Raw genomic sequence first — 22,191 nt, 5'->3', positions numbered from 1 at the left:
AGTTTTTAATATATTCAGAATTGCAACCAGGAGGTATGCAGAATTCATCAGTAAAGGTTAAACTGAAAGTAAAAAGGAAACCCAGACAACATTCCTTCAGAAAGCTGGAGGTTGTTTCATTTCTTGGAAAGAATATTTTTGAAACACCTTAAAGTTAAGAGGCAAGTTCCTGGCTTCCAAACATACATGCAAACAAATGCATAGAGCTGTATTATTAGGCACAACAGGGATAATTGGATGGCTAAGTCCAGAATCCTATTTGTAATATATTACCATGCTCGTGGCACTGCTGCCCAAGATTATTTTAAAAATCAAGGTGAGGAGTGGCTTCATTAGTCAAAACCCAACAAGCTTCGGTTTTGAAATTCAAGATTTATTCTGCAATTCCTACCTGATCAAGTTGTTTCTGGATTTTACTTTGTTGCTCTGTCACCCGTTTAAGTTTTTCTGCATCTGCTTCGGGGAACTCACGCCCTGCCTTCTTAGCAGTTCGTTGCTTGGCACATAATGCTTTCCTGGACTTCCTATGGACGCCAATTTGTTCTTCTAAAAACTTCAGCTGCATTTGAAGCAGCTGCTGTGTATGGAGCAGCCATTCTTCATATTGACGGTGCTCTGCCTCATCTACAATACAAGAACCAAACACAAACTGGCAAATAATTCAATTGATTTATCCAAAAGACTAAAATTATCTAGAGTGCAATTTTATGACAATGTCTTGAAAGTAATTCTACAAGACAGAGGTTTAGTTCTTTACACATTTACAAAAGTTGAAAATTTGTTCATAACTTTTCAAAAAAAAAATAAACCAGAAGTCACAGTGGAGGTTGAAACACGCAAACATCTACTTGGCTGCTTAATTTAAGAGTGTCAAAATGCTGTTAAAATGTAAATTATTTTTAATGTGCTATGCATCAACATATAAATGAGATTGACATGAAAAATGGAACAACGTTTCTGCAATTTTTTTCCTCTTCGCACTTCAAAATAAATGGTCCTTTTGTAATTTTGTGAATAAATCCTAGAACCAGGATGTCAAACACATGGTCTCGATAAAACTCACACCTCTTGGGCATTTAACCATGTAAATTAATCATTTTTCTAATGCAGTTTCCCTTTGGATATGGACATTATTGGTTGGGCCAGCATGTATTGCCCAGCCCTGATTGCTCTTGAAATAAGTGGCTTGCTAGACCCATTTCAGAAGGTGACTGTGAGTCATCCACCCTGCTGTGTGCCTGGAATCTCATGTCAGCCAGACCAAATAAGGGTGGCATATTTCCTTCCTTAAAGGACATTAGTGAACCAGAAGGCTATTTATAATGAACAGCAATTTTTACATGCTGGTATTAGACTTTTACTTGATTGAAATTTCATCAGACTCTTGATGATAGCAGAGTGGAGGGATTAATCCCATAATTTTGGACTGGATACGAACCCAGAAAAGCAAGGCAGTTTGCCTATTCACTGTGCCACCTGGTAGAATTAAAATTTAGTAAAGCACACTACTGCATATTTAATCCAGATGAAAATGGAGTAGGGAATTTTCTTGGCTATTTACATAGATTTAACTTTCACAGTCTAAGCGTTATTACCATAATCAAAAGAAAATGTAATCAGGTTGCATGTCGACAGCCCAAAAGGGAAATCAAACTAAGATTACATTTATCCCAGCACTGAACAAATAACTCACTGAACAAAAGACAGCAATGGTAATAAGTCATAGCCAATTTGGCAAACAAATTTCAGCTTTGTCCGAAAATTTGCTGAATTTGCAGAGTAAGCATACCATAAAATCGAACAAACTCCCATGCTGAAATGATTAGCAATCTTTGGGCAAGGACCAAAGACCCATGCCATGAAATCAACAGCAAACACTTGCCAATGAATTACCAATTAGCTCAACTGATAGTGTGCAGAACTTCTCAGCTTGGGGTTACTACTGAACACACCTATGAATAAAAGCTCTAAAAAGATTTAACTTCATTGACTTTTATATAAAAGGACAGTTCGCAACTTATATAGATGCTGGGAAGAAACCTACAGCAAAGAGTTTTTTTTCTCTCGTATGGCAGATATAGTCACAATACAATTTTAAAAAGTAACATCACTTAAAGTCCTTGATTCCAGTCTAAACTCTCAATGCTGCAAAGATGGCTCAAACTGACATTTGGACTTCAGTCTCAAAAAACAAAAGCAATCCAACTACGTTGATGACAAGCATTAGTTTTGATCTGGCTGTCAGTTAAAAATCTACAACTGTTGAAGAAACACATTTGTGTTCAAATGGCATTCAGTAAAATAAGGTTGAGAGAAGGTGTTTAGAACCCTTTCGAGTTAAGTCAAAAGGATTCAGCTTCCACAATTGCAACAATTACAAGAATTGCTGTGTAGTTGTAACGTATATTTAAAAGAATAATAATTTAGTACAGAGAAGGCCAGAAAAACTTAAAGTAGCACGTTTTTGAAACTAGCCAAAGTTAAGGCACAGGTTTTTAACAAATGAAACTTTAACTTGTGGAAAAAGTTAGAAGAATGTGCAATAGTTATAACAGGCTTAAAGCAATAAACAAAGTAGAAAAACTGCAACTGAGTCAAAAATATATGGTGTATTATAGAATCACAGAATCCCTACAGTGTGGAAAAAAGCCATTCAGCCCAACAAGTCCACACTGACCCTCTGAACAGTAACCCACCTAGACCCATTCCCCTACCCTACTACTCTTAAATTTGGGGTCACATCCCCAAACACTATGGGCAATTTAGCATGGCCAATTTACCTAACCTGCACACCTTTGGACTGTGACAGGAAACCGGAGCACTCCGAGGAAACCTACGCAGACACGGGGAGGATGTGCAAACTCCACACACAGTCGCCCGAGGCTGAAATTGAACCCGGGTCCCTGGTACAGTGAGGCAGCAATGCTAACCGCTGAGGATCAGGTCCTTAAATATGGGGCTCCGACGCTTCTTGCAAAGCTATCAGTTTCCAAATGAAAATTCTTATTCATACAGTATTGTATTGACATTAAATCCAGATTTTAAAAGTCTGAACAACAAAACCTGCAATTATCACAGTCAGTTCACAAATAAAGAAGCTGAAGACTTACTGATAAACCCTTGGACAAAGGTTGGTGGATTTGGCCGAGCCTGCATTTGGTCACTATTAGCCTCCTGCTGGCAAATGGAAAACATTACAATCACTAATGAATTCAGACTGATGTGAAAAGTTCACAAGCAAGCATATACAGTCATAGAGATGTACAGCACACAAACAGACCCTTTGGTCCAACTTGTCCATGACGACCAGGTATCCCAAACTAATCTATTCCCATTCGCCAGCACCCAACCCATATCCCTCCAAACCCTTCCTATTCATATACCCACTCAGATACCTTTTAAATGTTGCAATTGTACTAGCCTCCACCACTTCCTCTGGCAGCTCATTCCATACACGCACCACCCTCTGCATGAAAATGTTGCCCCTTAGGTCCCTTTTAAATTTTTCCCCTCTCACCCTAAACCTAGGCCCTCTAGTTTTGGACTCCCCTACTCTGGGGAAAAGACCTTGTCCATTTATCCTATCCATGCCCCTCATGATTTTACAAACCTCTATAAGGTCACCTCTCAGCCTCCGACGGTCCAGGGGAAACAGCCCCAACCTATTCAACCCCTCGCTATAGCTCAAATCCTCCAACCCTGGCAACATCCTTGTAAATCGTTTCTGAACCCTTTCAAGTTTCACAACATCTTTCCGATAGGAAGGAGACCAAAATCGCATGCAATATTCCAAAAGTGGCCTAACCAATGTCCTGTACAGCCGCAACATGACCTCCCAACTCCTGTACTCAATACTCTGACCAATAAAGAAAAGCATACCAAGCACCTTCTTCACTATCCTAACTACCCGCGACTCTACTTTCAAGGAGCTATGAACCTGTACTCCAAGGTCTCTTCGTTCAGCAACACTCCCTGGGACCTGACCATTCAGTGTATCAGTCCTGCTAAGATTTGCTTTCCCAAAATGCAGCACCTCACATTGATCTAAATTAAAATCCATCTGCCACTTCTCAGCCCATTGGCCCATCTGGTCAAGATCCTGTTGTAATCTGAGGAAACCTTCTTCGCTGTCCACTACACCTCCAATTTTGGCGTCATCTGCAAAGTTACTAGCTATACCTCTTATGCTCACAACCAAATCATTTATAAAAATGACAAATAGTGGTGGACCCAGCACCGATCCTTGTGGCACTCCACTGGTCACAGGCCTCCAATCTGAAAAACAATTCTCCACTGTATCCACATGGCTAGTTCTCCCTGTATTCCATAAGATCGAACCTTGCTAACCAGTCTCCCATGGGGAACCTTGTCGAACGCCTTACTGAAGTCCATACAGATCACATCTACCGCTCTGTCCTCATCAATCCTCTTTGTTACTTCTTCAAAAAACTCAAATTCGTGACACATGATTTCCCATGCACAAAGCCATGTTGACTATCCCTAATCAGTCCTTGCCTTTCCAAATACACATACATCCTGTCACTCTGGATTCCCTCCAACAACTTGCCTAGCACCGACGTCAGGCTCACCGGTCTATAGTTGCCTGGCTTGTCCTCACCACCTTTCTTAAATATTGACACCACGTTAGTCAACCTCCAGTCTTCCAGTACCTCACCTGTGACTATCGATGATACAAATATCTCAGCAAGAGGCCCAGCAATCTCTTCCCTAGCTTCCCACAGAATTCTGATCAGGTCCTGGGGATTTATCCATTTTCATGCATTTCAAGACATTCAGCACTTCCTCCTCTGTAATATGGACATTTTTCAAGATGTCACCATCTATTTCCCTACATTCTATATCTGCCATATCCTTTTCCACAGTAAATACGGATACAAAATGCTTGTTTAGTATCGCCCCCATCTCCTGCAGCTCCATACAAAGGCCACCTTGCTGATCTTTGACGAGCCCTATTTTCTCCCTAGTTACCCTTTGTCCTTAATGTATTTGTAAAAAACCCTTTGGATTCTCCTTAACTCTACTTGCCAAAGCTCGCTCATGTCCCCTTTTTTCCTTCCTGATTTCCTTCTTAAGTATACTCCTACTGCCTTTATACTCTTCTAAGGATTCACTTGATCTATCCTGTCTATACCTGATGTATGCTTCTTTCTTTTTCTTAACCAAACCCTCAATTTCTTCAGTCATCCAGCATTCTCTAAACCTATCACACTTTCCTTTCGTCCTATCAGGAACATACTGTCTCTGCACTCGCGTTATCTCATTGCTGAAGGCTTCCCATTTTCCAGCCGTCCCTTTACCTGCGAACATCAGCCCCCAATCAGTCTTTGGAAGTTCTTGCCTAATACCGCCAAAATTGCCCTTTCTCCAATTTAGAACTTCAACTTTTAGATCTGGTCTATCCTTTTCCATCACTATTTTAAAACTAATAGAATGATGGTCGCTGGCCCCAAAGTGCTCCCCGCACTGACAACTCAGTCACCTGCCTTATTTCTCAAGAGTAGGTCAAGTTTTGCGCCTTCTCTAGTAGGTACATCCACAAACTGAATCAGCAAATTTTCTTGTTACGCAGAAATCAAATCAATAAAACCTTGCTATAGTATGTCAAGGATTTGCTCTATGCAGTTCTTTCATTCTCTTTGCTTAGCACTACCTTCACCTTCCTTCCCTTTCTCTCTGTGACTGACTATACTGATTTTTAAAAAATGTCATGCTGCTTTTTGACTGTCCTATCAATAATTTCTTGTCAAAGTCCTGAATTTGTTTTAAATAGACATATTCGACATCCACTAAAACCACTTTTTTCCCTTTTAAATAGAAAAAGGTCAGGGGACGTCGGAATATGCAAAGTAACATTTGAAGTTTGGACTGGGGATGAAGAGACGTTGTGGAAGAGGTACTGGATGACGGGTTGTTGAGAGAGAATGCAGAGGAGAGGGGCAGGCAAGGGGGTAGACAGACATGCACTTCAGTATGAAGGAATATAGATACTGAGAATGGATAATGAAAGGGAACAGGTGAACTGTGGTCTAATAGCAAGCATAACAATGACTGAGCCTTCAAAGAAATAAGGATTTAAAGGTCAAGAGAATGAAGTCTTGGAATCTATGTGATTCTGACTGGAAGTGCGAGTGTCCTGGGGCATGAGGCAATTCAAGGAATGACAAATGATGATTGCAGTCAAAAGGGGAGAGTCTGAAGAATGGGAAAGTTCAAGAAGGGAGATGACACAGACACAACAGACTAAAATGCCTCCTTCTGTGAAACCACAATGAAGCTGGGTGACCTGGGTGAGGAAAACAGTGGACAATGGAGTAGATAGTTTAGGAGAGCAAGCAAAGACCTGAATTGGGAAATGGAACCATTCCAGTAGGCTGACGTGTGGAGGTCTGGAGGTATGTACGCTGGAACAGAACTGGTTGTGAGAGCACTTACTGAGGAAACGGAAAGTTGGAGCACCAATGCAGAAAAATGGATGTTGAAAATTGACCAGGGCCACTTGGTAAACTACACACACTAAACCAGATCTTGGCAAGGCAAGACATTTTAATTCAGTCAGGGCATTAATCATTCCAAGCAGCCCACAAAGAAAACAGTTGCATAGGTTGTAAAAATGCTTTTAAATGATGACAGAAGTTCAGGAGGGGAGACAATACCATGAAGAACTCTTGCATATCCTACAAGAGGCTGCTGCTGCTGGAAACACTCCACTAGCTGAATGAAACCCCTGGAAGCTCTGCAGCAAAATATTTTTCAGTCTGATGTATCACTCCAGTCTTTCTTTCCCCAAACCACAGCTTTCCCACCCTTTTGGCCTCTAAACCTGCCTCTTTTCTCACCTGCTACTGTTGCTCTCGCTTGTACCATTGCCCACCTCTTCCAAACCCCGTGCTTTATTTTCTTCCCTTTGTTCACCTTCATCCTGAATTGTCACTGTCAAAGGTCCTTCCTCAACAATGTTTTATCATGAGCTGTTAGTTGTGGCTCTTCAAACTGCATGTGGCATACAGTTAGAAAATATATGGAAGAGAAACAGCAGCTTAAACATCTGTTGTTGGAAGAACTTGAGTAATTTGAAGATGTTTTGTGAACTGATGACAGATGGGTTGGGGAAGGCTGAACTGCTATACTCTGGGTGGGATGGAACTGCCAATGAAAGGAATGGTCTCGGTCAGTAGAACTTACCGAAAGCATAACAATAAGACCCTCAAGCCCTTTTAAACAGTTCCAAGGCTCAGAGGTCAGTGCTGCTCCAGAAATAACATTCCAGAATACTTATTCTTTGTAAACACGTGAGATATCACCTTACTTCAGTTTTAAAGAGTTTAAAGTACCTGACTGTTTCCAGGTGTCAATTTTGTCTGCGTCTCGTTTGTTCCTGGAGCCCCAGCCAACCTCTGTGCCAACAATGAAACCTGCTGCCTAAAAATTCGTTTTAAAAAACATTAATCATGAACATCTATCAAGCGACTTTTCATTTGCTACAATTGTAAATTTTAAAATTAAAAATGCAAAATGTTTTCAAGTTTAAACCTGATTTTCACCAACTCAATTCCCATGTTGGGTCGTGGATATTTTCATTTGTCCTTATTACTTTTGCCAAAGGTTTTTTTTGACAAATACAAATCATTCTGCATGAAATCAATAAAAACAAATGACAGTAAAATCTACCTATTCATCCCTGGTGCTACAGTGATGTTTCCTTGTGCCATGACTTTTTTAATTCCCTTCAAAGCCACCATTTTTGCCTTGGCAATAGGGTCCATGATATCATCAGCTGCAAATTTATCCAAATCTACAAAGAAAAAGAATCTGGTAAAACTGTTCAAAATGCTGCATTTTAGAACTCTGATTACAAAACTGAGCATTTCAAATGAGAAACAATCCTTAAAAACAGGTACAAAATTGTAGATGTTGTGTTGTGAAACTTGGTGTTTTGCACAATTTGCAAGATCTCAAAAGGAATACCTACCACAAGAGGAGAGGGCTGGGGGTGGAGGGGAGAATCAAGTACCATGAAAGTATAATATTGTTGAACTCTGGCCTGGAGTTTCAACTTACTCAGGTGAAAAGCAGATTTGAAATTGGTATATTTGGTTGTTTTTTATGGTTGAAAAGCCTTTCAAGATAATAGACCCTTTCAAAAAAAGGCTCAACAACAGAATTCTCACTCTGGATATTAATTCTGACAAAAATCAACCAATTTTAGTAGTCAAAATTGTTTCAAACTGTATAATACATCAAGTTTAAAGATGCTTCAAGACATCCATATGACATGGTAGTGACCAGTCAATTTCCTACCAAGTTAAGGACTTTGGTCAAAAATGAAAATACATATAATTGCCCTAAAATGGAGATTAAATACTGCTATTAAGGTTTACATGCAAAATGAGTCTTTTAAAAAGGAAACCAGCCATAGCACAGAGACAGACAGGGGAAAATAGTGGTCAAGATCAAGACATGTTACCTCCCTGGTTAGATCACCATTAAAAAATGCTCATCCTTCACAGCTCATAGGAGCATAGCCTACCTCGATAAGTTCTGAGGAAACGACATTCTGAACAATCATGTGAAAATGCTGTTATAATATTGTAGATAGGTGATGCTGCAGGCTACCTCTTAATTCCATAAAACACTAGGGCTTGCACAACTTCAATTAATTTAAATATGAAGCCAAATTTTTTAAAAAACTAACTTCCCTCCCATCACCAAATATAATTTTGCCTGAGGGCTTGGAAGTCACGTAAAAAATAAAGGCGGCCCTATCAGACAAACAATCCATCTTCCTCATTGCACTCATCCACTCTCCAGAAGGTTACCACAGTGCAAGCGATTTAGGATAAGGGTAGCCCCTGCAAAAGGGCCAGAATACCAACTGTGGTATAGCATCAGTCTATCAAAAGGTGCTGCCTCGCCAGGGAGTTGAACATTGAATATCACTGGACCTTAAATGTTATCTGCTTTCTTCCCACAGATGCTGCCAGACCAGCTGAGTGCCCCCAGTAACTTGTTTTTGCTACAAATAATAGCCTTGCATGTGCATAATTTGAAAATTGAGAAATAAACAGAAAGCAACTATAAACCGGAGAAAATGGCATTTAACTAGCCACATGGTGTTCTTTCTGGCAAAATAACTTGTAGTTACACTGTGCTTTGTCAAGTCTCTCAAACCTCCCAAACATTTTCAAGTAAAATAAACTAAGAATGTCTATGAGAAATGACAGAACTATTTTGCACCAATCAACACAAATAAATTGTTATTCTGCTTTAAGTGGTGCTGATTAAGGGAGGAATGCTGCTAAGGTATCAGAGGATTCCTTACTCTTTGTAGGATCGTTCATCTCAACCACCAGACATTGCCTTAATGGACTGTAGTGTCTGTCAAAATAGTCTAAATTGCATGAGATCTGCTTGCAACCCCAAGTACATGTATGATTGGAGACGATATTTCGCTCTGACTCATAGCAACAAATAAAACTATTAGACAAAAGTGGAAAGCGATTGCAGAAGAAATACCATCCTGCCTTAATGTAAAATCATATTACAACTGATCCAAAATTAGCCTTGCAGTTCACCAATTAAACTGACAATATCACGAGTGCTACTTTTCATGTAAGAAACTTAAAATCAAGCCAGTAAATTTATACTGCACTCTCTCTTATTGCTTCTATATACTCTTCATACGGGAAGCCTAAAACTGCGCGCGGGGGCGAGCGTGCGCGAGTAGGCGGTGCGGAGAGCGAGAGCGCGCGGAGGCAAGGGCGCGCGCGAGCGACAGCGAGACACGATGAGGGGCGAGGTCGAGAGGGCGACAGCGAGCCCGCGCCGGGGGGCGGGGGAGAGAGAGAGCGTGCCCGCCCGAGTAACAGCGAGCGCGTGCGCGAGCGAAGGAGCAGCACGAGCATGTTTTTGAATGCCACGAAACCACAATTTTCTTTATCCTTAGACGTATTCAGAGAATACTATAAAAAGTATTGTAGATGCTGGGGATGGGAAATAAGAATTGTCCTGGAAAAACTAAACTAGCCTGGTAGCATTTGCTGAAAGAACATCCAGCCTGAAATGTTAACTGTTTCTCTACAGATGCTACCAGACTTGAGCTTTTTCAACTTTTTTTAATTTTTATTTCTGTCAAGGCTAAGTTGCATTTTAGAAATCTATGCTGACTGGCCCAAGTTAACTCTTTTTTTCCCCCCATGTGCTTAGTAACATGTGATAAAATTGACTTTTGGACGAAATGCCAACGGAATCAGAAGCCTCCCTTGTTTTCTTACCACCAATCTGAAGCATTCGTCTCCACAGACACTGTCTGACCTGATTATTTCCCGTATTTCTTTTTATTTCAAACATACAGCACCTGTAGCGTTCTACATTCATGTTCTTAGTGTGTGCTTTTCCAAATACTCACTTCAAAAAAATCCTCACTGGTAATCCAGGTTTCTTTCCCTTCCACTTGATCACGGATAAATTTACATATTCATCATATTATAATTTGCTATTTTCCAGTCAAGAATATCTTTCCTTGGTTTTTCTTACATTAAGTAATATTGCAGTTATTGTTTTCTAAACATAGGAGAAAGTGAGGACTGCAGATGCTGGAGATCAGAGTCCAGAAGTGCAGTACTGGAAAAGCACAGCTGGTCAAACAGCATCCAAGGAGCAGGAGAGCCATTTCGGGCATAAGCCCTTCATCAGGAATTTACCACATTTTCTAAAACCTGCCTACACTTAAACTAACTTGATCTATTTCATGACCTAAAACCAGGACAAACTGGAGTCATATCACATTTAGAAAAATGAATTCCTTGAATCTGCAATTTTACCTCCTTTCCATGTCCTAAATTCTTTTGCTCAAATCCTGCTGTTTCAACCGGTCTCTTTTTTTAAAAAAACTCTTCTACCTTCTCTTCAGCTTAGGTTTGATTTCCCTTGCAAAGGCAGATTACTCCCAAGCTTTTCCTTTTAGTTTATACCAACCACAGTTCGAGCTAATCACACAAAATATTGGTCCAGGCCTCTAATGGTCTGCCAGGTCACTTCACTCTTACAATTTGAACACGTCCCCTCCTGCAAAATGCCTTCCACCAATGTACTTTTTTTTTCTTTTTTTCTTCTCCCCACACTACCGCCTAACAGCAGTAGTGCTTATCCACCAATATACTCTGCCCTCATCTTTCTTTTTCAAAAGAGACTAGCTCATAGCACCGTTGGCAATTCTGACATTGCTTACAAGTTAGAAGCTATCCTGGAATAGCACCCATGCTGTCAACTTTTGCTATTATACATATTCCAGTACATCTTCTACGAGCAACTCAAAAGTCATGACTGTAATGTGTACTGCAGTTACTATAATTAGTGGAAATGTCATCAAATGGGATGTGCCAGTCTGTGGAGCAATAAATCAGTCATAAATTTTGCTGTTGAGACAGGGCAGATTACCACCTCTCCGTGGCACAGCAGCCCACATTTTGTCCTCAATCAGGTGCAGTGGACATAAAAATGCTGTGTCTTATCTCAAGAGATTGTGGACAGCTACAAAGTTAGATTTAGTCCAACGGGCATAGCTGTATGTCCTCCTAATTGAATTAGATCCATGTCGATAAATTTGCTTTCAAGGCCAAATCTGTTATGATCCTACAAAACGGGCCCCAAGAGCGAGTAGATGCCTCGGTCCCCATTTTCCAAGATTCCCTAGATTCAAGGAAGGTTCCATTAGATTAAAAAATTAGCAATTTAACTCCTTTATTCACAAAGGGAGACAGAAAGCAAAAACTATAGGCCTATTATCTTAACATCTCGCACAGGGAAAATGTGAGAAAGTATAATTAAAGATGTTATAGCAGGAACACTTGGACAAGTTTGAGGTAATCAGGTATAGTCAATATAGTTTTGTGAAATGGAAATCACGTTGAACCAAATTTTTGCAGTTGTTGAGGAAGTACCAAATGCTGTGGAAATAGGAGAAATTGGTTGATGTATTATGCTTGGATTTCTCAAAAGCATGTCAAAGATTATTGTAGAGAAAAAGGCTCTTGGTGTAGGGGTTACCATGTCGGCATGAAGAGAAGATTGGCAAGCTAACAGAAGATATTAAGTGAGTAATTTTCTGGTTGGTAAGGTGCAACAAATCATATGGTACAGGGATCAGTGTGGGGGTCTCAACTCCTTACAACTTGCATAAATGATGGAAGAAAAGGTGGAAGGCATGGTTGCTAAATTTGCTGATGACAAAGATAAGTAGAAAAGCACAAGACTACAAAGGGATGCAGCTAAGTGAATGGGAAAAGATCTAGCAAATACAGTACCATAAAGGAAAATGGGAAAATGTCCATTTTGGCAGGAAGAATAAAAAGCATATTATCTAAATGGTGAGATTCCAGAATTCTGTGAATGCACAGGGTCCTGGGTTTCCAAGTGCATGAATCTCAAATGGTCAGCCTGCAGGTACAAGTAATTATGAAAGCTAACAGCATGTTATAATTTGCAGTGAGGGGAGTTGAATACCAAAGTATGGACATTATGTTTTGGATGTAGGTTTGCTCACTGAGCTGCAAGGTTCATTTTCTGACGTGTCATCACCATACTAGGTAACGTCTTCGGTGAGCCTTTCCCACTTTTGGGCCAGTTTTAGCGTATTGTACTCATAGGTGTTAGCGAGTTTTGAGAAGATTTGTAGCTCAGGTTGAAGTTCTAGATGTAGGTTTGCTCGCTGAGCTGCAAGGTTCGTTTTCAGATGTTTCACCACCATACTAGGTAACATCATCAGTGAGCCTTCAGGCTCAGGAAACATAATGGACATTATGTTTCAGTTAAACAGGGTGGTGAGACATTATTGGTCACCTGGTGTAAGATAGAATGCAATGCATTGGAAGCAAGTCAGAGACTGTTTACTAGACTAATATCTGGAAGAGGCAGGTTGCTTTAGGAGGAAAAGTTTGACAGACTAGGCTTGTATCTGGAGTTTAGGAGAATACAATGTATCTTGACTGAAGCATACAAGATCATGAGAAGTCTTGACAGGGTGATTATGAAAAGGATGGTTCCTTTTGTGGGAAGACCTAGAACTGAGGTGGGGGGGGGGGGGGGGGGGGGGGGAGAAGAGAAGCACTGCTTTAAATTAAGGGGTCATCGGTTTAGGATAGTTGAGAACTACTTCTTCCCTCAGAAATTTGAGTACCTTTGGTAGAGGTGGGTGGATTCTTGATAAATAAGGGAATGAAAGATTAATGAGGACAGGCAAGAATGTGAAGCAATCTGATCACCCATTGATTTGCAGAACAGGTTTGAGGGGCTGAATGGCTTGTTCTTGCTCCTCCTTCAGATATACTCCATAAGAATACAGCCAAGAAGAATTCATGGTAAGATTGACATGAGATCCAGAGGAAAGCTTCCAATGCTGGGTCAAGTTGCCTGGAGCTAGTACACACCATCATTAGACAACTTAGTGAATACCACTGTTTTTATGATGGTCTGGCCCAAAATATCCAAATGATGTCATCTTCCATGTCTTAAAATCAATATTTCTAGTTGCCAGTAGATCAAGAGGCCGAGGAGGGACTGTCTGCCTTTTTATGGCAACTCATTGAATGGCTTATTTAAATAGTTAAACTGGTAATACTGCATGGTCCAATTCCCTAGTATACTGCCTCCAGAATATGCGAGATACACCCTCAAACCAGCCTTTGCCAACAAGCATTTGTATGTGTCTCAAAGGAAAAAAAAGTGATAATAGTGGAATCAGAGAACATATCATACAAATATAGGAGAGCCAATGCAGAATATCGTTATTTTATGTAAATTAAGTTTTTTGCTCATTATTGCAAATTATTGCAGTCCAGAGATCATTATGCCAATGATCTCTGGACTGATAAATGAAAGACCCTTATCGCCATTTTTGATTAGGTTTTCCTATTTTAGCATGTTGTTCTGAGTAATGAGAAATATTGTTTTTTTTAAATAGGAGTAATTTCTGCAGATTTGACACATTAATCTCCCTATTTTACTGGCGTACCCAGCACTGCGTTTGCATAGTCTGCAAAACAAGTCAGAGTAAACAGACAGCAAAAGATTGTGTTTCTATTAATACTGCATGGTCAACTAGAGGAATACAACAGCAGTAGTAATATACTCAAGGGAAATCAGGAGGGAAAAAAGGGCACATGAGATAGCTTTGGCAAATAGGGTTAAGAAAAATCCAAAGTGATTCCACAAATATATTAAGGACAAAAGAGTGACTAGGGAGAGAATAGGGCTCCTTGAAGATCAAAAGGGCAGCCTGTGTATGGAACTGCAGATGGGTGAGATACTAAATAAGTATTTCACATCAATATTTACTGTGGAGAAGGATATAAAAGCTAGAGAACTTGGAGAAATGCATAGTGATGTCTTGAAAATCCTCCATATTAGAAGTGGTGCTGGATGTCTTAAAACTCAAAGGTGGATAAATCCCCAGGATCTGATCAGATGTACCAGAGAACTCTGAGAAACTAGGGAAGTAATTGCTGGGCTCTTTGCTGAGATATTTGGACCATCTCCATCCGCAGGTGAGGTGCCGGAAGACTGGGGATTGGCTGGCGTGTGCTATTATAAAAGAAAAGTCAGGGAACTACAGACTGGTGAATCTGACATCATTGGTGGACAAGTTGTTGGAGGAGATTCTGAGAAACATGATTCACATGCATTTGGAAAGGAAAGGCCTGATTAGGGTAATCAGTATGGCTGTGTGCGCGCAAAATAGTGTCTCACTAACTTGAGTTTTTTTAAAGTGACAAAGACTGAAGAAATTAGAGCAGTGGATGTTGCCTACATAGGCTTCAGCAAGGCGAACAACAAGGTTCCACATGGTTAGCAAGGTTAGATCACATGGAAATCAGGGAGACCTAGCCATTTGGATACAAAATTGGCTTGAAGGTAAGAGACAGAGGATGACTGGAAGCCTGTGACCAGTGGTGTGCCACAAGGATCAGTGCTGGGTCCACTGCTTTTTCTAATTTATGTACACGATTTGGATGTCAATATAGAAGTATGGCTAGTAAACTTGGAGATGACACCAAAATTGGAGGTGTAGTGGACAGCGAAGAAAGTTACGTCAGAGAACAATGGGACCTTCATCAGATGGGCCATTGGGCCATGGAGTGGCAGGTGGAGTTTAATTTAGACAAATGGGAGATGCATTTTGGAAAGGTAAATCAGGGCAGAAAGTATACACTTAATGGTAAGGCCCTAGGGAGTGTTGCTGAACAAAGAGACCTTGGGGTACAGGTTCATAGTTCCTTGAAAGTGGTGTCACAGGTAGATAGAGTAGTGAAGGCAATATTTGGTACACTTCCCTTTATTAGTCAGGGTATTGAGATTAGGAGTTGGAACTTCACTTGTGGCTGAACAGGACATTGGTTAGGCCACGTTTGTAGTATATTGTGCGAATCTGGTCTCCCTCCTGAAGGATGTTGTGAAATTTGAAAGGGTTCAGAAAAGATTTACAAGGATGTTGACAGGGGTGGAGGGCTTGAGCTACAGGGAGAGGTTGAATAGGCTAGGGCTGTTTTCCCTGGAGTGTCATAAGCTGAAGGGGGTGACCTTATTAGAGATTTATAAAATCATGACAGGCATGGATAGGGAAAATAGACAAGGTATTTTTCCCAGGATAGGAGAGTCCAAACTTAGAGGACATTGGTGTAAGTTGACACAAAGATTTAAAAGGACCTGAGGGGCAACATTTTCACACAGAGGATGATGTGCATCATGAATAAGTTGCCAGAGGAAGTGGTGGAGGCTGTTACAATTACAACATTTAAAAGGCATCTGGATGGGTACATGAATAGGAAGGGTTTAGAGGGATATGGGCCAAATGCTGGCAAATGAGACAAGATTAATTTAGGATATCTGGTTGCATGGCCAAGTTGGACCGAAGGGTTGGTTTCTGTGCTGCACAACTCAGTCCAAACTGCTTGTACCCACATTGACAACAGTCAAGTCTTAGGAATTTCCAAATCTAAGCAGGAGCATATTTGGACCCCAATCAGTCAAAATCTTTCAACCTACCAGCAGAGCATACTGGTAAGGTCCTTGCTGCATGTCAATGTAGAATCCTCCAAGCCATTAGGTGGGTAGTTTGCAGAGATATTGAGAGCAAAGCATAACCTCCCACGACAGGTCAATTCTCCAATTCCCATTAATAAACCAAACTGGCTGGGTAATCACTCATAATAGTCTGGAATACTCTAGACCTGCATGTCACAGGTAATAAATTACGAAGTCTACCGAAGTGGATCAACTGGATTCTAATCTTCCTTTTGCAGTTAGCCAACTTGAAGGCAATTCAACTCAAGCAATACCATTTATCATGATACCCCATTCAATGTTTGCTCCGTGCACTAGCGCACTGCAAACTGAAAGCCTTCATGTAAGTCATACATAAATAAGACATCCTTTTAAGTGTGCATGATTGCACAAAACAATGGAAAAGAGAACTCTCACTTATCTATACAGTGACTAAAAAGGTCTGCAATTACAAATGCTATTTTGCAGAGATAATAATTTGAGGGGTGGCGATAGCCTCAGTTTTATTACTAGCCTAATAATTCAGAGGCCCAGGTTCTGGAGGATTTAGGAATTTGAAATTTTAAAATCCTGAAATTAAATGTCTAGTGATGACCATGAAACCATTGTTGATCGATGGAAAAACTCATCTGGCTCATTAATGTCTTTTAAGGTGGTCACCTTTGCCTGGCCTCCACGTGACTCCAGGCCCACAGAAACGTGGTTGACTCTTAACTGCCTGCTGAAGTTACCAAGCAAAGCACACAGTTGCAGAGCCCACAACAGAGTTTAAAAAGAATGAAACTGGACAGTCATGACAACGCAGTAGATGTGGAGGCACAGTGGTATAGAGTTAGGAGGGAGGTGCTCTGAGTCCTAAACATGAATCCTGGGCCCCATGAAGTCTCATGGTATCAGGTCAAACATAGGCATGGAGATCTCCTGGTGATTACCACACAGCACACAAGCCAAGGGAAAAGTTCTTCAATGGTTGGAGTTATAACTGGCACACAAGAAGATGGCCATAGTTGTTGTAGATCAGTCACCTCAGCTCCAGGACATTGCTGCAGGAGTTCGTCAGGATAGTGTCTGAGGCTCAACCTTCTTCAACTGCTTCAATGACCTTCCTTCCATCTTAAGGTCAGGACTGGGGATGCTAGCTCATGACTGTACAATCTTCAGAACCATACAGGTCTCCTCAGGTACTGAAACAGTCCACATGCAAATGAAGCAAAACTTGGACAATATCCAGGTATGGGTTGGTAAGTGGCCTCAAGACTGACGGAGCCTGCCCACCATCTGAAAGGCACAAGTCAGTAAAGTGATGGAATACTCCCCACTTGCTGAGACAAGTGCAGTTCCAACACGCAAGCATCCACTTAATTTGCACCACATTCAACAAGGTTCACTCTCTCCACCACCGACACTCAACAGAAACATTGTACCTTAAGATGTACTGCAAAAATTCAAAACAACTCCTTCCAAACCCACACAACAACAAAAAAAGAAACTGCGGATACCAAAAATCAGAAACAAATGATGAAGGGTCATTGGACCTGAAAAATTAACTCTGATTTCTCTGCACAAATGCTGCCAGATCTGCTGAGTTTTTCCCAGTAATTTCTGATTTTGTTTTCCTTTCAAAACCACGACCATTAAGTGTCACAACAGGGCAGCAAATACATGGGAACACCACCCCCTGCAAGTTACCATCCAAAATGCTCATCATCCTGATTTGGAAATATATAACCATTTCTTCAGTGTTGCTGGGTCAAAATCCTGGAACTCCCTCCCTAAGAGCACTGTGGGTGTACTGACACCAAATGATTTGCAGTGGCTCAAGAAAGTTGCTCATAACCACTGTCTCAAGGGTAATAAATGCTGGCCCAGACAGAATCAATCACATCCCATGAGTGAATAAAATAAAGATTTTAAAGCCTGTTGTAGGTATTGGTACAGGCATACACTCACAATGACTTGAGAGGGACAAGAATGTCTGCATGTGGGAGAGAACACACATGATCAACAGAGAGAGATTGGATTGATCATTGTTCAGATTTCAGAGATATAAAAAACAGGGAGCACGACTTCAGCTGTGCTCATATCCCTGCCTCTGAGTAGGGTGCAAGGTTCACACTCAACTCTAAGCAGTTCCAGTTCCTGAATTCAGAGTATGCATGCAGCAGGATAGTCTCGGCTAGTTGGTGCAGGGAGTCCACAGTCATTAGATGCAGGAACCCATAACACCCATTATACAGGACTAACCACTCTATCAACTAACATAAAAATTGTTACAGTCATGAGAGCAACATTACAGCTGATTGAACAACTTTTACAATCAACATGTAAAAACTTTCCTTCTATAAAAACAAACTAAACATCATACCTTTTCTTTCTTCTGAATGCTCCACTTGAAAGGGAATAGCACTAGTTTAACTCGTTTTGTGTTTTATCTCTTAGTATAAATCTTCCTGAAAAGTGATACAAAAATCTGGATGCAACTGATTAATGGAATATACATTGCTATTGCGTCAAACCTACACCTGAACAAAGGATAACTCAAAACTTTTGTTGACAGGATATGATACAAACACCAAAGATTTCCTGGAAAATGTTGCATTAGTACAGTATCAGAGATCCCGGAGTCCATATGTTGCAAGAGGAGATCACATGCAGCATCACCTAGCCACAATATCACGACATTTTTCACAAGACGACAGTGTATGCTTTCCTTTGAATATCACAAACGGACAACGTTCCTACAGCTAGTCGAGGATGAGGAATGGAAAGAATTATGGTGACCGAACAAAATGAACTATGACTGAACTGTGATGGGTCCAGAATACAAGGAAACAAGAATTGAACCAGTTGACCATCAGCAGTTAGCCCTAGTTATTCGAGAAGGACACAGATTTATTTACAATGTTAAATGTTGCCTTGCATATTATCTAATAATTACAGTTTCCCTTTTTTATTTCTACAGCGTGATGGTAATTGTAACAACGACAGCCATTTGTTCATGGCAACTTGCTCAAATTCTTATTGAATTACATAATTTTCATCACTAAAAAAAAATGAAGCTTGACTAAACAGTAGTGCAAAGCAGAAATTCAGTTTGAATAAATTAAATATCGGAAATTGCAATGGTGGAAAGATAAAATGAACTTTATAATGAACACAAGACCACCACCCGAATGGAACACAATTGAAAATAATGGGAAAAAACAAAGTGACTTGCACTCATGTAGTGCATAATCACTTCTCTCAAAAGTCTCAAAGCACTTCACACATTATGAATTACTTTGAAGCACAGTGACAGTAAATGCAACAGTCATTTTGCGACACCAAGATTCCATAAACAACAAGATCTATGACTTGGTATATCTTGTTTTTCTTTGGTGCTGCGTGCAGCAGGAACAATGGCCAAGATACATAGAAAACCTATTACTACCCACATGAACTACACAAAGCAGCATTCAAACAATTATATTGCTAATTTAGTGCATCAGCCAATTCCAGACAACCAAAAAGAAATTATTTGCAAGTTTGCTCATTACCTACTGTACCTGTATCTGGGAAGAAAGCATTGGCTAATTGTTGCTGCTGTTGCATCACAACTTGCTGCGTCTGCTGCATGATGCCCAACTGCGAAACAGCCAACTGCTGAGTTGGCAGCAATTGTGGTGAGGTCATATGCTGATTCTGTTGCGTAGCCACCAACTGCTGCGGTGCGTGTTGTCCTGTTGCCACATGCTGCTGCTGCGACATGACGACATGTGGTGAGGTTCCAAGCCGTTGCTGTGACGCTGTCAACTGTTGCTGCTGGGAAGATGGAAGAGATCTTGGGATCCCCAAGTGATGATGCTGTATCACTCCCAGGATATGTTGTTGTGGTAGGTTTAAATTTTGTGATGGCCCCTCAAGGTGCTGAGATTGCTGTGTTGTTGAAAGGTGTTGAGAAAGTCCTGGATGACTCTGTTGATGTGAAACCTCAAGTTGTTGCAGAACTTGGAGAGCCTTTGGTGTTGAATGTTGCTGCGGTTGTTGCGGTGGTATACACTGTGATCCTCCCAATTGTTGCTGCTGCAATTCCATTTTCTCTTGCTCAAGTAAGTCATGGAGGAGTAGTGGAAGCTCACTTGCTTCCAGGGAACTCTCTACCTTAACAAGGTCATCCACAGATCGACGTTTTGGTTCCATACTGGACACGTGATGGCACATCTCGTCTAGTCCAAGTTTATCTATTGTTGGTCTAGACTGGGCAGCTAGTGGTATCTTTGATACTAACTGAGCCGAAGATGTACAAGGTTTACTTTCTAAATCCAAGTTAGAATGACCATTGCTGGAAATATGTGTAGTCCCATGACCACTTGAAGCAACTGTACCACTTTGAGCAGTAGTTTGTGTTCCACTGGTAGTACATTCAGTGCTATGACATTGCGCTACACTTACGTTAACACTAAGGCCAGTTCCAATACTGAGTAGCACTGATGCTGCCCCTCTCTCACCATTTCCCTTTGACTGACTTTCTGATTTTATCAAAACTGTCTGTGCGTCAGATGTATTTGCTACAAATTGGCAGGGTGAATTTTTGGAGATATTCTCCTCAACCTTCAGTACTAGATCAAGAGTAGGTTTGGGAGGATCGTCAGTAGATGGGGACCTGTTAACTGGATCACTGCACTGATTGTTACTGTTTGTCTCTGAAGTGACATTATTCACTGATCCACACATAACCCTATCGGATGTAGACAGTGTATCTGCAACAACATTGGATTTAGGCAATGTTTTTTCACGCTCATCTCCCTTTGCCGTTTTTTCCAAATCAGATTTGTTAACTTTATTGAGTGTACCTTTAATTGCAGGGTTTACAGCATCTTGATGAGCTAGAATATCCTGACCTTCCTCTGCCTTCTCATTTGCAGATTCTACTAAACGTAACTGCTCTGTAAAAATGTCCTTTTTGTCACCTGTGTCTAGCTCAGGGTCAGTATAGGCCAGTAGATCAAACTCTTCACACTTCAAGAGATCATCTAGATGGGGGTCATTGGTTTCTAGGTTATCAAGGTTACCAAGCTCATCATCTGTCTTACTGTCTGGGTCAAGACTCAGATTGGCAAGGTCATCTTCTTCATCTAGCTCTTTAGGCGAGTCAAGTTCTTCATCTAAGGCTTTTTCTACTGAATCATCACAAGGGATTTTCCGAGGATCTAAATCTGCATGCTCTGTAACTACACTGGACATCGATGGGACAGAGTTAAGTGGAAAGGATACAGAGCTATCTTTCAAACTGTCTGAGCAGCAACTAGGAGAGGATGATGTCGATGAAGTAGTTTGAAACACCTGTTGTGATTGAACTTGTGCAGTAGATTCTAAAGGCTCTTTTGTTTGGATATGCTGTTGGGCATTTGATACTTCCACTGATTGAGGAGATGGCGGCAACTGAGCAGAGATATTCTGCTGGGGCAAGAGTGCAATCCCAACTGGTGACTGCGACAAAGGTGTACCTGGACCCCTTGACATGACCTTGCATCCTTGCATTTGGTGCACATACTGATTGATTTCTTGATTTGGTAGTGGAAGACGCGGTCTTGGCTGGGGAGCACGCTGTGTCAATTGGGCAGCAATGGGTAAACGTTGGGAATTGTGTCTCAGTTCTATGTACTGAGGGCTCACAGGAATTGGTGAAGCCACAATTTGTTGCTGTGCATTTTGAAAAGTGATTTGAGTGGCAAGTCGAGGGTTAAGTCCAGTTGTGTTGTTCATTTGCATGGTCATTGCAGGCCTGCTAACATGCAAAGCCTCAGGTTGCTGGAAACGAGTCTGTCCAGGAAGTCTTTGTGCTAACTGCTGCTGCCACTGTTGTTGTTGAGCAGCTGGTAAGCTTCTTGGGTGAAATCCTTGCGGGTTACCAACTCCTGATTGTCTAGAAAAAAATATGCAACTGTGGATATAAATAATGGAAAGCAGCAATCTTTAGTCAGAGTTCCCTTTAAAATGGGAATACTTTTAAGACATTATTAATGAACAGATCCTAGCAATAACATCTCACTCAACTTGTTTAAAAGAATTAGTGACTAACAACTTCAGGGAACATGGAAAAAAATTCATCCAACCTCAACATCTTTAGAAAGT

General features: G+C 40.9%; 1 protein-coding gene across 4 annotated transcripts in view; it reads right to left on the bottom strand.

Annotated features, from left to right (window-relative positions):
- kmt2d (lysine (K)-specific methyltransferase 2D) overlaps window positions 1-22,191 on the bottom strand; it is a 245,245-nt gene that overhangs the window by 55,325 nt on the left and 167,729 nt on the right. For 2 of the 4 annotated variants that reach the window (XM_043681828.1, XM_043681829.1), the window contains 5 exons: window positions 19,614-22,000; window positions 7,690-7,813; window positions 7,353-7,440; window positions 3,111-3,177; window positions 392-624 (listed from right to left, as the gene is read on the bottom strand). In XM_043681828.1, the coding sequence (XP_043537763.1) occupies window positions 392-624; window positions 3,111-3,177; window positions 7,353-7,440; window positions 7,690-7,813; window positions 19,614-22,000 (2,899 nt within the window). The remainder of the gene's footprint in view (window positions 1-391; window positions 625-3,110; window positions 3,178-7,352; window positions 7,441-7,689; window positions 7,814-19,613; window positions 22,001-22,191) is intronic. The other 2 variants (XM_043681826.1, XM_043681827.1) reach the window with 2 other exon arrangements.

This window comes from Chiloscyllium plagiosum, chromosome 43 (assembly GCF_004010195.1).
Source record: "Chiloscyllium plagiosum isolate BGI_BamShark_2017 chromosome 43, ASM401019v2, whole genome shotgun sequence".
In the NCBI taxonomy this organism is placed as follows: Eukaryota; Metazoa; Chordata; class Chondrichthyes; order Orectolobiformes; family Hemiscylliidae; genus Chiloscyllium; species Chiloscyllium plagiosum.
The sequence above is the reverse complement of the archived record's forward strand: the minus strand, read 5'-3'. Positions and strand labels throughout refer to the sequence as shown.